This window comes from Peromyscus maniculatus, chromosome 6 (assembly GCF_049852395.1).
Source record: "Peromyscus maniculatus bairdii isolate BWxNUB_F1_BW_parent chromosome 6, HU_Pman_BW_mat_3.1, whole genome shotgun sequence".
Classification (NCBI taxonomy): Eukaryota; Metazoa; Chordata; class Mammalia; order Rodentia; family Cricetidae; genus Peromyscus; species Peromyscus maniculatus.
The window spans coordinates 11,438,014-11,455,864 of record NC_134857.1 but is presented as its reverse complement, the minus strand read 5'-3'; the positions used below and the strand labels follow the sequence as shown (position 1 = coordinate 11,455,864).

The 17,851-nt window shown below is 39.2% G+C and overlaps 1 protein-coding gene across 1 annotated transcript in view; it reads right to left on the bottom strand.

The window, feature by feature from the left end:
* Positions 1-17,851, bottom strand: part of LOC143273815 (rho GTPase-activating protein 20-like) — a 32,130-nt gene extending 14,279 nt beyond the window's left edge. The window contains 6 exon segments of the mRNA XM_076573945.1: positions 1,736-1,813; positions 5,825-5,906; positions 8,723-8,764; positions 10,635-10,784; positions 13,729-13,949; positions 17,742-17,851. Of these exon segments, the coding sequence (XP_076430060.1) occupies positions 1,736-1,813; positions 5,825-5,906; positions 8,723-8,764; positions 10,635-10,784; positions 13,729-13,871 (495 nt within the window). The 5' untranslated portion in view covers positions 13,872-13,949; positions 17,742-17,851.

Here is a 17,851-nt window from a genome sequence, read left to right as displayed (position 1 = left end):
TTTTAGGATCAGTATTAATGATGTGTTTTTTGACTACAGGTTTGAGTCATCTGCCATGATTTCAGGAGAAAACCCTTGGGTACTTGGCTTGCCTTTCTCATGGAGCCTAGATCTATTGATCCACAATAGAATGTGAATGGCCATGGAATAAAAAATTACATTCACCCATCAACACTTACCAAGAAAAAGTTTATTTCAAGATCTGTTACATCTGTTTGTCCACATGTGTGTGGAATATTGAACTTTGACATGAAATGCCCACACAACCTATTACCCAGAGAGCCACACACCCTCAGTGCCTATGATTTCTTGAGCAAAGTATCCTTTGAAAGATGTGGTAAGGTCAGCAAGACTGGGCAAAATAGACAAAAAACAGAGAGGTTTTTAGGATGCCTAGGAGTGAAAACAACTTTTGGCTTTCATTCAGAGATGTCCAATCTGTGGAGAGGAAGGACTTGTGTCTAACCTAGAAAATCGGCCAGATGCTGAAACAAGCTCCACAACACAATTACTGTACACAGTGCTATGGATCCATTTGGAACAACCATCTAAATAGAGTATTCTGTTGAAATATTTAGCACCCTACTATAGTGGGTAAAGTAAAAATATGCTTTAACTGGAGGTATCATTAATTGGACTTTATTGTTGATTCCGGATTAAAAACAATTGCACTTTCCTGTAGAAGTCTTAATTATTAAAACGAGCAGACATACACACTCAAGCAGACAAACCCACCACTACCACTCCCCACAACACACCATGGGAGTGAGAGAAAGAGAGAGGGACATAGACTCAGGGAGAGACAGACATAGACACAGGGAGAGACAGAGACAGAGAGAACAACACAGAGAAATCATACAAACTCACAGGAGGTGATAGAGAGGGTCATCTACACATACAGAAAAACATATACACAAAGAGAAACATAAATACACAGAGACACATGTATTTCACACACTAAAAGACAAAGTTAAACACAGACATGTATGCAGAGAGAAAGAACAGAGATAGAAATAGACACATACACATAAATATTAAGAGAGAGAGAGGAGCCGGGTGGTGGTGGTGCACGCCTTTAATCCCAGCACTCGGGAGGCAGAGGCAGGCGGATCTCTGTGAGTTCGAGGCCAGCCTGGGCTACCAAGTGAGTTCCAGGAAAGGCGCAAAGCTACACAGAGAAACCCTGTCTCGAAAAACCAAAAGAGAGAGAGAGAGAGAGAGAGAGAGAGAGAGAGAGAGAGAGAGGAAAAAGAACACATCCAAACACAACATCTACACCTCCACACACAGAGAAGTGAAAGAAGAAGGAATGGGAGAAGAGAAGGAATTATATACTAAATATGAAGTACAATATAATCAAAAATAAAAAAGAAGAACATCATTCGTTCTATGATAGGCAGTTTTTAAATTTGATGTGTGCATATGACCAAATAATCTCAATTGTTTTTTATAATAGAAAATGTAAATTGCCCAGGGAAACTAAAAGTATAGCTCAAAACCATTGAGCTATGAGTTTCATTTCACATGAACCTTAGACAAATATTCAAGAAAAACGTCCCTCTAATTTATCATTATATCTTAGATGTTTCAGTTCCAAAGGAGATTGTAAAATATGATTTGTAAATTTATCATGATCAAGTGTCTTCCGTATATCTTTATATGCACATTTGCATATATGTAGATCTCAAAAAAAAAAAGCTCAAATTTAAGTCAAAGTAGCTTGAAAGTAACTTACAGGCATTCCTATCATAGGTAGCAACTTCTTGATAACATCATTCACCGTCTCCAAGTCTGTTGTTGTTACATATAAAGGCTATAAAAAGTGCAGAGAAAATGCTATAAAATAACTTAAAAGCACACAATTAGCTATTGTCTAATCATCACTTATAATCTATGGGCTATCATGACAACTCTAATGTAGAATAAATATCTTGTTTTCTTCCCTTTATATACCATCATGCTGGAGACTGTAAGTCTAACATATATACTTCAATTTAAGTGCGTGGGTACTGGGTATTCAAACATAGCAGGTAACCAGGTTTTATGATAAAGGGAGACTGTGGAGCCATTGGTGCTGGAACTCAGCGTTGTGAATTTTCTTTCCTTATTGGGGGTGGGGGTTAAAAAGAGGGCTGATGCTTTTCCTTCCACCCCAGCTCTGCCTCCATCATGTTACAGCTTTATTTTCCTGCACATCATGTGTGCACGTCTAGGAAAGTCAAGATAAGAACTGGCTGCATTTTTTCTGTCTTTTCAAAATACCAATATGGATGAGCACTTTCTCCATGTCAGGCTTTGCAAATAGATGATATTCAGTGTAGAAATCTGTTGAGGTCACAAATTCAGCTACACTGAACCTGACAGAAGAGAAAGTAGGAAGTAGCCTTGAATGCATCGGCACAGGAGACTGCTGTGGGATGTTAATGTATGTCCTGTGGGAGCCCTTCTTGGGTTCCTTGTGGTGTTACCCAGCAGGTTTGCATAGAGGATGATTAGGACCATGGGCCTGAGTGCAGGTGTCTGAGATGGTCTGCACTTGGCTGTGCTGGGGGATGGTCTGTATGTCAAGTTGCTCTGATTGGTCAATAAATAAAACCTGATTGGTCGTGGCTAGGCAGGAAGTATAGGCGGGACTAACAGAGAGGAGAAATAAAAGAACAGGAAGGCAGAGAGAGACGCTGCAGCCGCCGCCATGACCAGTAGCATGTGAAGACGCCAGCAAGCCACCAGCCACGTGGCAAGGTATAGACTTATGGAAATGGATTAATTTGAGCTGTAAGAGGAGTTAACGGGAAGCCTGCCACGGCCATACAGCTTGTAAGCAATATAAGTCTCTGTGTTTACTTGGTTGGGTCTGAGCGGCTGTGGGATTGGCGGGTGACAGAGATTTGTCCTGACTGTGGGCAAGGCAGGAAAACTCTAGCTACAGGAGACCACTTACTAAATATAACACCAGTCGCACAGACACTGAGAGTAACAATTAATAAATGGGACCTCCTGAAACTGAGGAGCTTTTGTAAGGCAAAGGACATGGTCAATAAGACAAAATGACAGCCTACAGAATGAGAAAACATCTTCACCAACCCCACATCTGATAGAGGGCTGATCTCCAAAATATATAAAGAACTCAAGAAACTAGACATCAAAATACCAAACAATCCAGTTAAAAAATGGGCTACAGAGCTAAACAGAGAATTTTCAAAAGAACAATCTCAAATGGCTCAAAGTCATTTAAGGAATTGCTCAACATCCTTAATCATCAGGAAAATGCAAATCAAAACAACTCTGAGATACCATTTTACACCTGTCAGAATGGCTAAGATCAAAAACACTGAAGACAGCTTATGTTGGAGAGGATGTAGAGCAAAGGGAACACTCCTCCACTGCTGGTGGGAGTGCAAACTTGTACAGCCTTTTGGAAATCAGTATGGTGACTTCTCAGAAAATTGGGAATCAATCTACTTCAAGACCCAATGATATAACTCTTGGGCATATACCCAAGGCAGACTCAACCATACTACAAGGACACTTGCTCAATTATGTTCATAGCAGCATTATTCATAATAGCCAGAACCTGGAAACAACCTAGTGTGGTATTGTGTTCCCCGAAATATTGTGCATGCTAATAAACTTATCTGGGGTCAGAGACAGAACAGCTATACTATTAAACATAAAGGATAAGCAGTGGTAGCACACACCTTTAATTCTAGCATTCCAGAGGCAGAAATCCATATGTTCAAAGATACAGTCAAGCATGGTAACTCATGCCTTTAATCCCAGGGAGTGATGGCAGAAAGCAGAAAGATATATAAGGCGTGAGGACCAGAAACAAGAAGCATTTGGCTGGTTAAGCTTTTAGGTTTTGAGCAGCACGGTTCAGCTGAGAGCCATTCGGATATGAGGACACAGAGGCTTCCAGTCTGAGGAAACAAGACCAGCTGAGAAGTTGGCCAGGTGAGGTTAGCTGTAGCTTGTTCTGTCTCTCTGATCTTCCAGTGTTCACTCAAATAACTGGCCTCAGTTTTGATTTTACTAATAAGAACTTTTAAGATTCATGCTACAGCCTAGATACCCCTCAACTGAAGAATGGATAAAGAAAATGTGGTACATACACACAATGGAGTATTACTCAGCTGTAAAAAACAATGACATCATAAAATTTGCAAGCAAATGGATGGAACTAGAAAATATCATCCTGAGTGAGGTAACCCACTCAGAAGGACAAATAAGGTATATACTCACTCAAATGTGGATACTAGATGTAAAGCAAAGAGTAACTAGGCTACAACCCACAGCTCCAGAGAAGCTAGGTAACAAGGAGGATCATAGAGGATCCCATGGATCACCTTGGGAAGGGAAAATGGATGAGATCTCCATGAGTAAACTGGGGGGGAGGTGGGGGGCAGTAGAGAGGAGGGGATGGGGACACAAGGGGACAGGATAGTTGAGCTGAGAGAGGGATGAAGTGGGAGAGCAATGAAAGAGATATTTTGATGGAGGGAGACATTATGGGGTTAGGAAAGTTCCCAGCAATCCACAAGGACAACCCCAGCCTAGACTACTAGCAATAGTGAAGAAGGTGCTTGAGCTGGCTTACTGCTGTAATCAGATTGGTGAATACCCTGTCATCATAGAGCCTTCATCCAGTAACTGATGGAAGCAGATGCAGAGATCCACAGCTAAGCAGCAGGCCAAACTCTGGGAGTCCAGTCGAAGAGAGGGAAGAGGGATTATATGAGCAAGGGGGTTCAAGATCATGATGGGTAAATCTACAGAGACAACTGAACCAAGCTCATAGGAACTCACGAACTTTAGACCAACAGCTGTGGAACCTGTATTGGACCAGATTAGGCCGTCTACATATGGGAGACAGTTGTGTAGCTTGATCTGTTTGAGGGGACCCTGGCAGTGGGATCAGGATCCATCCCTGGTGCATGAGCTGCCTTTTGGAGTCCACTAACTATGGTGGGATGCCTTGCTCAGCCTAGATGCAGGGGGAAGTGGATTGGTCCTGCCTCAACTAAATGTACCAGGCTTTACAGACACCCCATGGCATCCTTTACCCTTTTGGAGGAGGGGATGGGGGGATGGGGCAGTGGGGAGGAAGGCTGGAGAGGAACGGGGCAGGGAGGAAATGAGTGGGGGATCTATGGTTGGTATGTAAATGAATAAAAAATTTTCTTAAATTAAAAAAAAAACCTGTTGAGGTGATAGATCTAGAAGATTTTAGAAATGAAACCCCATCTTTCAAAACTCTTAAGAACAAACAATGTGCTCATAGTATTAGCTCTTTACTGTTTCTCATGTTTAGAATCTTCTCCAAAGATCTAGGAAGACTGTGTAGAAAATAGAATGAAACCATTTTGTTTAAAATTTGTTTATGATTATCTATGATTAGAATTATTTATGATTAGACAAAATATTTTAAAATAAATAAGGAATAGTAGAAACAACATGTAAGTCTCTATGTAAGCAATAAGGACTGGAAAAAATTTAATTGCAGTAGGAATACTTAGCTTGGAAATGGATGTTGTTGGAACTACCTGAGTCAATCTTCAGTCATATAACCAAAAGTTATTTCTTTTGTTTTAGCACTGTAGCTAGTGTAGATCAATCTTGCTTCATGTTGCTTTCTACATATCACATATGAAAGACATGTATGCATGGCATACACATATCCCTTTTTAACAAAATACTACCTAAATCTCAAACTCTCTCTCCCCTCCACCCTCTTTTTATGTCCCTAACTTCCATTGCTCTATAAACTGCATGTCTCTCCTAGTCATGAACTTGGGATGTCATTTTTGGTTTTATATTCACATACACTGTCACAGCTTGGGATGTCCTCGGTGAATATCGGGAGTTTAACATGCTTCCTGTAGCCCTTTGTGGCTTCATTAATGGACCTGTTCAAATGCATTAAAACACACAATACAGTAATGAATTTGTTAATATCTTATTTTGCACTAGTCACTATCAATATTTTATCAATATCATGTTGGTTTTAAATAAAAGACTATCAGTTCAGCAATATGCATTATAGATTAGGGAATGTTCAAAAATATTTCAGCAACAAAGACATATTTAGGTAATTGCAGAGACCCACAGAGGTTTCTTATTAGCAACTTATGCAGTGTCTGAGAATCTGAGCTTGCTTTACCCAGCAGGGCTGCATAAGGGGTATTTGACCATGGGTATGATTACCAGGTATTTGGAAGGGTCTACAATTGGCTGTGTGGTGTGCGTTGATCTAGACAGGAGGAAGTCTTTTGCCCCGCCCCCTGGTATTGTTATAAAAAAACCCTTTGAAGAGGCAGAGGGACTGGGTGGGTTTGATCCAGGTCCTCCTGAAGCTATCCTGTGTTTCTGTCTTTCTCCTCTTCGTTTTCTTTCTATCTAAAAGTTTCTTATCCCTCTCTCCTCCTCATAGGAACGCTTTAAAAGGTGGGAGCTGGCCTCACACAGATTGGCACCAGAACTAGGGACTTGGGTGCAGAGGAAGTAAGTGGGGGAGAAAGAACCACAGAAGCAGCTGGACATGTCTGGTTTTGTATTAAGTTTAAGGTGGTGGTATTTTATTCTTTGAGAGCAAAAACTATATAGAAAAGTTAGGCTGCAGCAAGTATCTCTCTGTCTAGGTTTCTCTCTCTCTCTCTCTCTCTCTCTCTCTCTCTCTCTCTCTCTCAATTTCTATCTATTAAATTAATAAAAAAAAGTGTAGGGTTTGGGTATAGGAATATTGCATAGAAAGAAATTTAAGAGTAGAATTTTCATAGTGCCGGACCTGAAAACAGCGTCCAGGAACAAGCAGCCACTGTGGACTTAGCAGTCTGAGGAAGAAAAGCTGCTATAGGGCAGGGAATCAGTAGGCAGATGTTTGTATAGTCGTTTGTAGAGAGTTTGAAAACTAGGGAGTTAAGGTAGAACAGCACAAGTACAGAGGTTCTTAGAGTTCGTAGAGGAACTCTGTTCTTGGTTTTCCAACTATGGGACTCTGGATGCAGACTCCTGGGGGAGAATAAGAGTTGAAATGCAAAAACATTAGGAGGAACCTGGGCCGGAAAAAATTCCAGTGGAAGCTTTTAGTCTGTGGGCATCAATTCAGGACAGTTTAGATCTAAGTCCTGAGCAGCAGGGGGGGAATTTTCCTGAGGCAGATACAGGCAGAACAAAACCCTCTGCTCTGCCTGAGCTGCCTGTCGATGAGAATGCTTTTACAACATCACTCAATCAGGGTCAGTTCCCTCTTGGCCATGAAGCCCAGTTTAAGGATTGGGATTAGACAAGGGAGGAACTAAAGTGCTTGGAAAACTTCATAATTTCTTTTTCTCAAAAACTGGAAGCTCTTCAGGTCTCTCCTTCTCAGAAGGGAACTTCTGGGGGGGGGTGTTGTCTATCAGAATGGCAAAGTCACCCATAATATTAATGAACCATGGTTTGGTGAATCTAAGGGAGTCTTTAGGTTTGATGCAGTTGCATCAGGAATTTATTGATTTATTTGATGCCTTTGCATCAAGACTTTATTGATTTAAAAAGGGCTTGGCACAGGTAAGGCTGTTATAAACATCTTGACCCATACAAAAAGGATATTCCATCTTGGTCATCCTCCACTCCTTTACAGGGGTGGCGGGGGCAGCCATAGGGATTGCTGTGGTTATTCCAACTACTTGCAGCTCTTAGTAGGGACCTAAGTCAGAGCTGAGTTAAGCTCTGTACTTCCCCCTGCCAAAGGCTGGTAGTCAGAGACGGGTAAAGTTCTTCTTGCTAGCTGCTAACGGATGACAGAGTATGCTTGATGGAAAGTATATCTCCATGATGGGTAAAGATTAGTAAAGAAGGACAACCTAAGGCAGGCACAGTCCATCTGAGGGGTCTGAGGGGCCCTTTAATGTATTAAAAAGCAGGAGCAATAGACAACCACAGAGGTTTCCTAGTAAGAACTTACTCAGGGTCCAAGAATTTGTACTTGCTTTACCCAGCAGGGCTACGTAAGGGGATGATTTGACCACAGGCGTGGTAACCAGGTGTTTGGAAGGGTCTACACTTGGCTGGGTGGTGTGCTTTGATCTAGCAAAGAGGAGGTCTTTTGCCCTGCCCCTTGACATCATTATAAAAATCCCTTTTGAAGAGGCAGAAGGGGCTGGTGGGTTTTGATCTAGATCCTCCTGAAAATATCCTGTGTTTCTGTCTTTCTCCTCTTCACTATCTTTCTATCTAATATTTTCTTATCCATCTCTCCTCCTAATAGGAACCCTTTAAAAGGTGGGAGCTGGCCTCCCATAGGTAATAGCACATTGCCCTAAGATGTGATTGTGGAAGCATATCGAATCCTCAATTGTTTTGTGTGACAGGGAAGGGCAGGAACCTGCTTGATTTCAAAGTAGGAAGCAGTGGATGGTTTGAGTGTGGATGGTAGAGTAACCTGTATTGGTGGGAGTTTAAAATAAGTCTGGGAGTAGTTTACCCCAATATATAGATTAAAGAGGAGACGATGAAGAGCATGGCAAGCAGGACTTCCTCAAAATTAAACAAAATATGCATTATTAACAGGAGAGAATGAAACAGTAGTCAGGGATCATCTAATCAACACCACATTTGGAGACAATCTATCAGATTATATATATATATATATATATATATATATATATATATATATAATCAGACTACCATTCCTATATTCCTATACCACCAAGGAATTAAAATACAAATACTAGTAAAATACCTTTGGAGATAAAAATACCACCAATCTTTCTGTTCCATGGAACTGTAATACAAAAAGTGAAAAACAATTAGACTCTTGAAACACTTATGCAAAGATTTTTAAGACTATTCCTCATAAAAATATTATAAGCCAGTTGTCATCAATGAGAGTGCAGGTGTAGGTGGCCTTCTCCACCTGGGATTCTGATTGACCTGTTATTTCACCGGAAATCTTTCATGATAAGAAGTTCACTATAGTGTGGAGGCTGGCCGTGCATTTCACTATTTTTATTTCCCCTTGCCAACATCCCTGTGCCATGTATTGTTTTTCCATTCATAAGTTTAATATGTGAGTTGTTTCTACATTCTGAATATAATGAATGATCCGTGCTGTGAAGAAGATTTTTGTGCAGACTTTTCTTCTCCCTTTTTCAATGGTTCTACATCCATGTTTGGAGCTGCAGAGTCACATGGAAATTCTATGTAACTTCCTGTGGAACTATTGACTGATTTTTGCCCAAAGACCAACACATTTCATGTTTCTACAATTACCTGCTCATCCACTTTATATTCTGCCTGCAACCAGTTTCATCAGAAGGGTGGACTGTGCCTGTGATTCCCACCCTTCACATGTACATAGACTGTTGTCTACATAATCATCTAATGTCTCCAGTTACAAAAGTGACACAGCAGGAACTTTAAGACACTTAGTGATGTGCTGGCTGAAGACACTGATACACATTCAACTGAATGTGAACTAGTGTAAATATGACTTCCAAATTTCACTCCTTCATAAAAAGAAAAGTTTAATGGAAATGTTGTCATGAAACTCTTCATAAATCCCTAAATACAGTACTTCCTCTCATATTCAATGTGGGAGAAACACTAAGCATTAACTATAGATAATCTTCAGGAACATTAACAAGGGAAAAGAGTGTATTTAGAGAATGACACAAAGATGATCTTCTTCCTCAAAGATTTCTGTGGAAATGTTTTTCTCAGGTAAAGAGCAAACTTACAGAACCAGAAATTTTATAAAATCTGCAAGTGTTTATGTTAGTTGAGTAAATTCTGGAATGAGGCTGGAAGTTTGGACAGAGGAATGAGGAGAGTCCAAATTGGGGGGTTGTATATGATGAACTCTTCATGTGGAAAAGATGAATGCTGCTGTATGCTTTCCCACAGCAGGTATGTGCTACACTATCCCTGTGATTCCAATGAATGCACTCAAGGTATTCTTGGTACACCATGATGAGATCATCTCATGAAAGATAAGAATGTGAATTCGACATTTACCTGCACTCCACAAAATAACTCTGACTCTGATGGTCTAAGGACACTGGTCCTCATGTGTTGACTATAGACACCAATGATACTCCACTACACAAACACTCAAGACCCTGAGCTTTTAATGAGTAACTAGGTTCATCTGTACAGTTAAATACTAGATTTTTTTTTTTTAGGAAATTAACTTGGGAGTGTAGGAGGTAATTTTCAAATTTATACTACACAATACCATTGGAGTGAGATCAAATTGTATACTTTCAAAACCCAGAGAAAAACCAGATCAGTTGGGGAAGAAGAATGTGGGGAATGGAGTAAAGCATTGTTCTGTCCATATCCTTCAAAGAACAGGATGACCTCATTTCTACCCCAAGGATCTTGTGGAGTCCTGATGAACATCACAGGTGAAAATTTAAGGAGTTTAGTTCCATGAAGAAATGTGTGTGGTGGAAAGTACAAATGAGGGTCATCATGGAAGGAAAAAACTTGAGTTGGCAGCCTGTATACAATTAGACTAACATGGTTTCTTAATCAGTAAACATGCTGGTTCATTGATTTGATTTCTTCCCTGTGAATTAGACAGCATTAAGTTGACCCACAATTTCCACAGCCAGCCTCTTGTGAACAGAAGTCCAAGCTGTAGGTCTTACCGAAATGAAGCCACAAAATTTCCCATGGGCCAGGACAAGAGAATCGACTTGCAAGCAGATCTGTTGTCTGTCCCGACTACATCCACATAGTCACCCATCCACAGATAACTCAGTGGGATGACATATTTCATCTTAAAGTGTCCCTTACACCTAGAGAGAGAATCAAGACATCTGTTAGTTTGCTTTTCATTGCAGTGGGAATTACTTGTGGCAAGACCTAGTTCTTCCTGCTCCAGAGCAGAGGAGGACTCATCCATTTCTATCACGCAGGTAGGGCTCATGCCATGGTAGGTAGATGCGCCTCAGCAAAGTCTGTGCTGAAGGAAGTTATGAGGCTCACACTTTTCGATGGCCAAGAATAGCCATAGTCTGGTCTTTTTTCTGATAGTTGAGTGTTTAGAATGACCATACTGTGTATTTTAAAGATGTGGCATTTTTAGAAAACCCTGTGCTTCAATATTTCTCCCCTCTATTTAGTTAACTGTTAAACTTTTCTTCTTGTTTACTTCCATAACTTCAATACCAAGAAAATTAGTTAAGTGTTTTATGTTTTACTTAAATAAATAATTACATTTAATGACCTTTTCCAAATAAATAATATAGAAATATTGCCTAACTTAATAAAATTCATATTCTGTTTTCCCTCTCCCTGTCATAGCAAGTCATGTGAGCAATTGCTGAGGACAGTCTGAGCTCAGTACAATTGTTCCTTTAATAAACCCACTATGTGCTTCTCATACAACTAACCACAAAGAGAATTCTGTTCTCCAATAACCTAGTCAGATGATTACAAATATGTCTTCCTACCAAGCCTTCTGATGCTATCAAAAGTGTTCTTGAGAAACAATTGTCTTAGGAGCATTAATTTTCCTTCTTTCTTTATTCTTTTTATATGGAGCTTGTTCTTTGATAATTTCACATGCGTATTCAATGTGTTCTGATTATTTTCTATTACTCTAACTTCTTTCCCTTCTATCTCTTGACCACTCTCCTTCCCACATGCACACTTTTTTTGTATTTTTTTAAATAGTTGACTGTGTTTTACCTGGGGCATTTTTTGCATGAACCTGGGCATGGATCTCTCCATTGGAGACTAGTGAGCTAATAGTTGAGCTACATAATTGAAGATGATTCTCTCTCTCTCTCTCTCTCTCTCTCTCTCTCTCTCTCTCTCTCTCTCTCTCTCTCTCTCTCTCAGAGGACACTATGTCAAAAGTATAACCTCTGGTTCAAAAATCCTACATGTAAATCTTCTCAAATCCAAAACATCTGAAGACTAACATGATACTCCCATGAAAGAAGGCCCACCCCATATAATGGAACATGCTCTAGTTAAAATGCAAGCGTAGCATGTAACATTCATTTCAGGATTCATATACATACATATGTCTCAAATATATGAAACATCTGTATTTCCATTTACTTTTCACCCTCAAGACATCTAATTGCATATATATTAATACACAATTATTACATATACACACATACATATATATAATATGAAATGCTTAAACTAGAAACCTCTAATTCTAATATTTGTGTTAAGAGATAATCTGCCTTGAAAATGTAAATTATGAAAATCATCTCATAAGCTTGATAATCCTCTTTCCTTAATATAAACGACAATCTCAAAATAGTTTTAATTACCATTGTAACACAATAGAAGGGGAACAAAGACTTTGTCTTTTAGGAAAGTCAACCATTTTACTTTCATTTATTCTCAAAAAACACAGTGAATTTCACTTACATTCACAAATTACACTCATATGGGAAGTTATCGGTATGTTTTATTGATTTCAAAAGAATTTATTACTGTCTTTTCAGATTAAAATATGAGGATTTCCAACCATGGCATGAAGGGGTGCTGAGGAGAAATGACAAGGAAGATGGACAGGTTGGTGGACAGCCAGGTCATTCAATCCTTTCATTCTTGCCGCTGTCGGACACTGACTGACCATCAGTGTCTAGACTGGGAACTTTGGGGGACTGTTCAGGGTTGAAAGGAAATGGACCCAATTGGTTGTGTCCAGAATGCAGAGCAGAACTCTCTCCTGCACCTTTCCTTCTCCTCACCATTTGTGAAGTAGATTTTCAGCAATATTAATCACTGGAGACTAGAAAGTTTACCCCCAAAACTGAGTGAACTGTTCTATTGATGCCTGTCCTCCAGTCTACTTATGTCTTTATGAGAACACACCCTTAAAATATTTACTTGATAAGACCAGTACCTATTTCATACCTTTGAGAGTAATATGAAGGCTACAATCCTCTGGAGAGGTGATCCCAGAAAATACCTCCACAGTTCTATGTGACAATATCACCATGTATAAAGCTTCAATCACAGCAGTTTCCTATGTCATCCACATGATCACCATGCTGGACCTAGTTGATATCTGCAGTTTCCCCTGATTGGTTTAGGGACAGTAGCTGCTTCTCATCTCTTCACACTGCTTTGGAAGTTATGAGATCACAGAGGTTCACATGTGTGGCCCCATATGAGCAACCATCATAATCAGGGATTTCCCCTCTTGCTTCTACAATCTATCTGTAAACACCAAGCAAGAGGGCCCCTGATTATCATGTTTTTAATATTTTACTTTGAGAAGATGTCTCCACAAGATCCACAAATTTGCGATGCTCATAAATCAGCTTCCAACATGCTGGAATTGCTGGCATATGCAACCACACCTGCCTCCTTTTCAAGTTTGTTGCTATTCTTTCCCCAGGATCAAGCAGCAAAACAATTGGTTACCCGATAGCATATAGACAGCCCTGAAAACATATATACAAGTGTCTAATATATGTATAGCTAAAAATACATATGTATTGTATATATACATACATATATTTTAATATATATATATATACATATATATAACAACAATTAATAAAAAAAGAAGCCATGATTTTCAAAGAGAGCAAGAGGGGGAATATGGGAGGACTTGTCAAGTGGAAAGGGAAAGGGGAAGTAATAATGAAGTATTTATAATCTCAGAAAATAAAAGAAATAAATAAGACTTTTGTGGTTTTGAACAGTAAGGCCTAATCAAAGTGTAGCCTCTCATAGTAAGGAAGGCACAATGCACATACTCACAGGTTATTAGATACAATCAAAACATCACTGAACAAGGAGAGATGTTGTTTCTTCCTTCTCCAGCCTCTTCTGAGTTCCACGGGGCCTTGGCACAGCAAGGTTCGATGTATCCCTCCCATGGCTTTCTCCTCAAGGATTTCCATGTAGGAAAAAAAAAAAGGCTTCTCCTGGTCCAGGTCTCCAACTAACAGAACAGGTATTCAGTGGTTGTTAATTGATACCTAATTTCAAAGGGTGAATGATATTAAAACACAGGCTCAGTTCTCCAACAGGACTCTGTTAATTTAACAACAGTTTTAAAATGCAACAGAAAAGAAGAGGGTGCTTAGGAAAGGAAGCAATGGGAACAGACTGCAGGAGGGGGCTCTTCCAGAGGGTATCAACTTAGGGGCCTGGGAACAGTTTGAACAAGGGTAGCTGGTAGGGTCTAGAGAAGTGGTTCCCCACCTTTCTAATGATGCATCCCTTCAGTACAGTTCTTCATGTTGTGGGGACACCCAACTATACAATTATTTCATTGCTACTTTGTCACTGTAATTTTGCTACTGTTATGAATCCCAATGTGAATATCTGATATGCAGAATATCTGCTAAGGGACCCCCAAAGGGGTCGCTACCCACAGGTTGAGAACCACTAGTCTAGAGTGAGAAAAGGGCTGAGTGATGTAATTCCATCTCATTTTAAATCATTTTAAAAATTGAACACTAAAAAAATCAATTTTTTAAAAAAGAATTTGGATTTACCAACATTATTCATGATTTATAAATAAAGTAGTAACACATTGCAAGGCATCCTGTTGAAGAGAGGAAATATTCACACGCTAGAGGGATTCACAAGAAAGGAGAGATCAATGGCTAACATTAAATGAAGGCCGAAGTAGGTGACTCCTGAAAAATGGCCATTGGAGTAGCAACTTGGATGTCATTGCCAACCCTAACTGCAATAATATGTGTGCAATAATAGGAGGAATTCTTGTGCAAAACCTTGTGAACTGCAGATTTATCCCCAAAGACTCTCAATCCTAATTCTTTTAACCTATCAAAGGTCCATGTGATAAAAGCAGCATGCAGACAACGTTAACACTGTGAAACTTAGAGTCTAACAGATGCAAGAATCACAGGAGTCTTTATAGACAAATGTGCCTTAGCGAGACAGTCAGAAAGCTGCACGCACAGGTAAGTCAGGTAGCTTTGGAGACTATGGAGGAGAGGTGCATGCTTAGAAGAAGTAAAGCCTAGAGGCACAAAGGATTGTGACTGAAACAACCTGGAAGATGCTGTGTAAATCTCATAGTTCATTATAAAGTATACCTTGGATACATAATAATCATAGAAAGATCATGCAAAACTAGAATGCCCATGTCTTTAAAATGATTTAATTTTGGTGAGAGTAATAAATTGTACCTTCTGCAAACTGTGTGTTTTCACTGATAGATGTAATTATTCAGTACTAATTAACATAGCAAAACTCTACCAAATTGTAAAGTTCTTTATAAAGATTTTCTGCTGTGTAATTCTGTTTTAAAATGACTGATATGTTGGAGTGTGGTAAAGAAAACAAATAAGAAAGTAATCTATGTATTGAAATGCCATAATTAACCCATTCCTTTGTAGGCTGTCATAAATAGATGTGAAAGAAATAAAAGTTTTTTCCTAATGATTTAAACAAGTCAGTTCTCAGGGAGCACATATATCCAGACATGTCAGTCTTTGTCCAGCACAAGATGGACTATAGGAGGGTCTCTGGTGGTTAGAAAACAACAAAACCAAACCAACCAAACAAACAAAAACAAAAATTACCATTCATCAAGAATTTGTGAAATGGATCTTGAACAGCAGAAGGAGTCATTTCCCTTGCCTCTGGTAAAAGGGACATATGGATCCCCAATTACCTGTGGCTGCTATCAACACCCATGCTGCCTTCCAGGTTCCCTGTGTCTCGATTCAAAAGTACTTGCTATATATCTCACAGCCCCATCTACTTTCCAGTCCCTTCACAACCACCCCACCTCCTTCTGAACTATGCAGACTCCCAAAATGTTCTAGAACTCCCCTTGCTCTCTTTAGGAAGTCTAGGTATTTTCCCCCTGCCCCAGCCATCTCCTCTACTCTCTTTTGCTATTCTCCCTTCTCTCACAGACTGTTTTGGTCACATCAAGTCTGTTCCTTTTTATTTCTGCTCTGAACTCTTCCAGATGCCTTTGAACATTCTCTCTTATCCACAATAAAATTCTCCCCTGCAATTATGGAGTGGTTTCTTTTCTGTGCCATGCTCTACAGTTTGAATATTCAAAATATATATTTCTTCAAGTGAATATTACTCTTCCCAAGACATATGTTATCTCTTTCAAGAAATATGCACAGAAACACCATAGCTTTCATTTAGCTTTAAGATACCTGTCAATCAAAGCATCAAAGAGAGAATCAAACAGCCAATGGTTGTCCTCACACATGTCAAGCACATGTCCTCACACATGTAAAGATACGTTAAAAAATAGTACCAACTCAATTTCATGATAAACAAATTTGAAATTAAATGACATGTTTGGAAAGTCATTCCTGTCTAATCTGAATCAATGTTAAAATATAGGGAAATAGATTCTAAAGAACACAATATATGTTGGAAACCATAACAATTTGCTGAAAACCAGAGAGTTTTTCTATTTTGGGTTGAAATCTGACCATTTCCAATAAACTTTTGTGGTCATAGTGGGTAAAACAATTAGAAGGATCAGAATATAACCATCTCTCATAACTTGGACAGGTAATTTTGTAGATTTACAGATACTATTCTCATGTGTAACCTAGAACATACCTCCCCTGACATGATAACCATATTTATTTATGGATTGGTAGTGAATATTACTAAACATGGGCAGCTTTTCATGAAGCCATGGCTGAGTTAAGAATTGGCTCACATGATCTGCAAGAATCAAGACAGAATACATCTTCATAGTATTAGTTATCATGAGAATCAAAACTACTTATTAAAAATACCTTTACAGTGGAGTCTGCAATGGAGAACCTTTCAATGAATGTGAAATTATCTTTATTCTTTTTGGCACTAAACACCAAAGATGGCCACAGCAGTTGGTAGACCAACTACTGAAGTCTGAGCATCCTGAAGTAGTCATGGTGACAGACCACTGATGTCAACATTCTAAGGCTCATGCCATAACTGACAAAGTGACATATTCATTTCCTTCCCCTGTTTGGCTTTGAAAAACTATTTTTGAGCAACTGTTGAACCACAAGTGTTTGTAAAGAACAACAGATTTACACAAGCATAGATTAATAGGTAAATTGATAGCTAGAAATAGATGACAGAGATAGATAGATAGATAGATAGATAGATAGATAGATAGATAGATAGATAGATAGATATGACAGAGGGATGGAGAAAGGGAGAGAGAGAGAGACAGAGACAGAGACAGAGACAAAGAAAATAGATCCTGATGCCATTAGTCTATCATAAGAATCAAAACTACTTATTAAAAATACCTTTACAGTGGCCTGGGCAGGCATCTCCATGACGGGTAAGGTGACCTGCTGACATCCCATGCAACCCAAGTCAGAAGTTCATTTTTTAATAAAAGGAGGACCTGCAGGGTCCTGGCCCCTGTTTTGGGTAACTGTTGCCTTGCTTGCGGACCTTGACCTTGATATCCTCCCAATGCTAATTCCCTGCCAGGTTCTACCCTCCTGAGTGCTTAAGGGAAGTTCCTTGTCTGTGTATCCTAAATAATAGGTGTTAACAGCTTAGATGCAAGATTGTAAAACATCAGTAGCGAACTTCTGCCCTCTGGGGTCCTCCCATTGTGCTGTAAGCCTGTAATTAAGACCTCCTACCCCCTTCAAGAAATGACATTCGACATTTAAAATTATATATATATATATATATATATATATATATATATATATATGAATGAATACTGCAAATGTAATCTATGAATACCACAAATGTGATTAATATCATGAGTGTAATTTAAAAAATAAATAAATAAATAAGAATACCTTTACAGTGGAGTCTGCAATGGAGAACCTTTCAATGAATCAATGAATGTGAAATTATCTTTTTCCTTCTTGGCACTAAACACCAAAGATGGCCACAGCAGTTGGTAGAC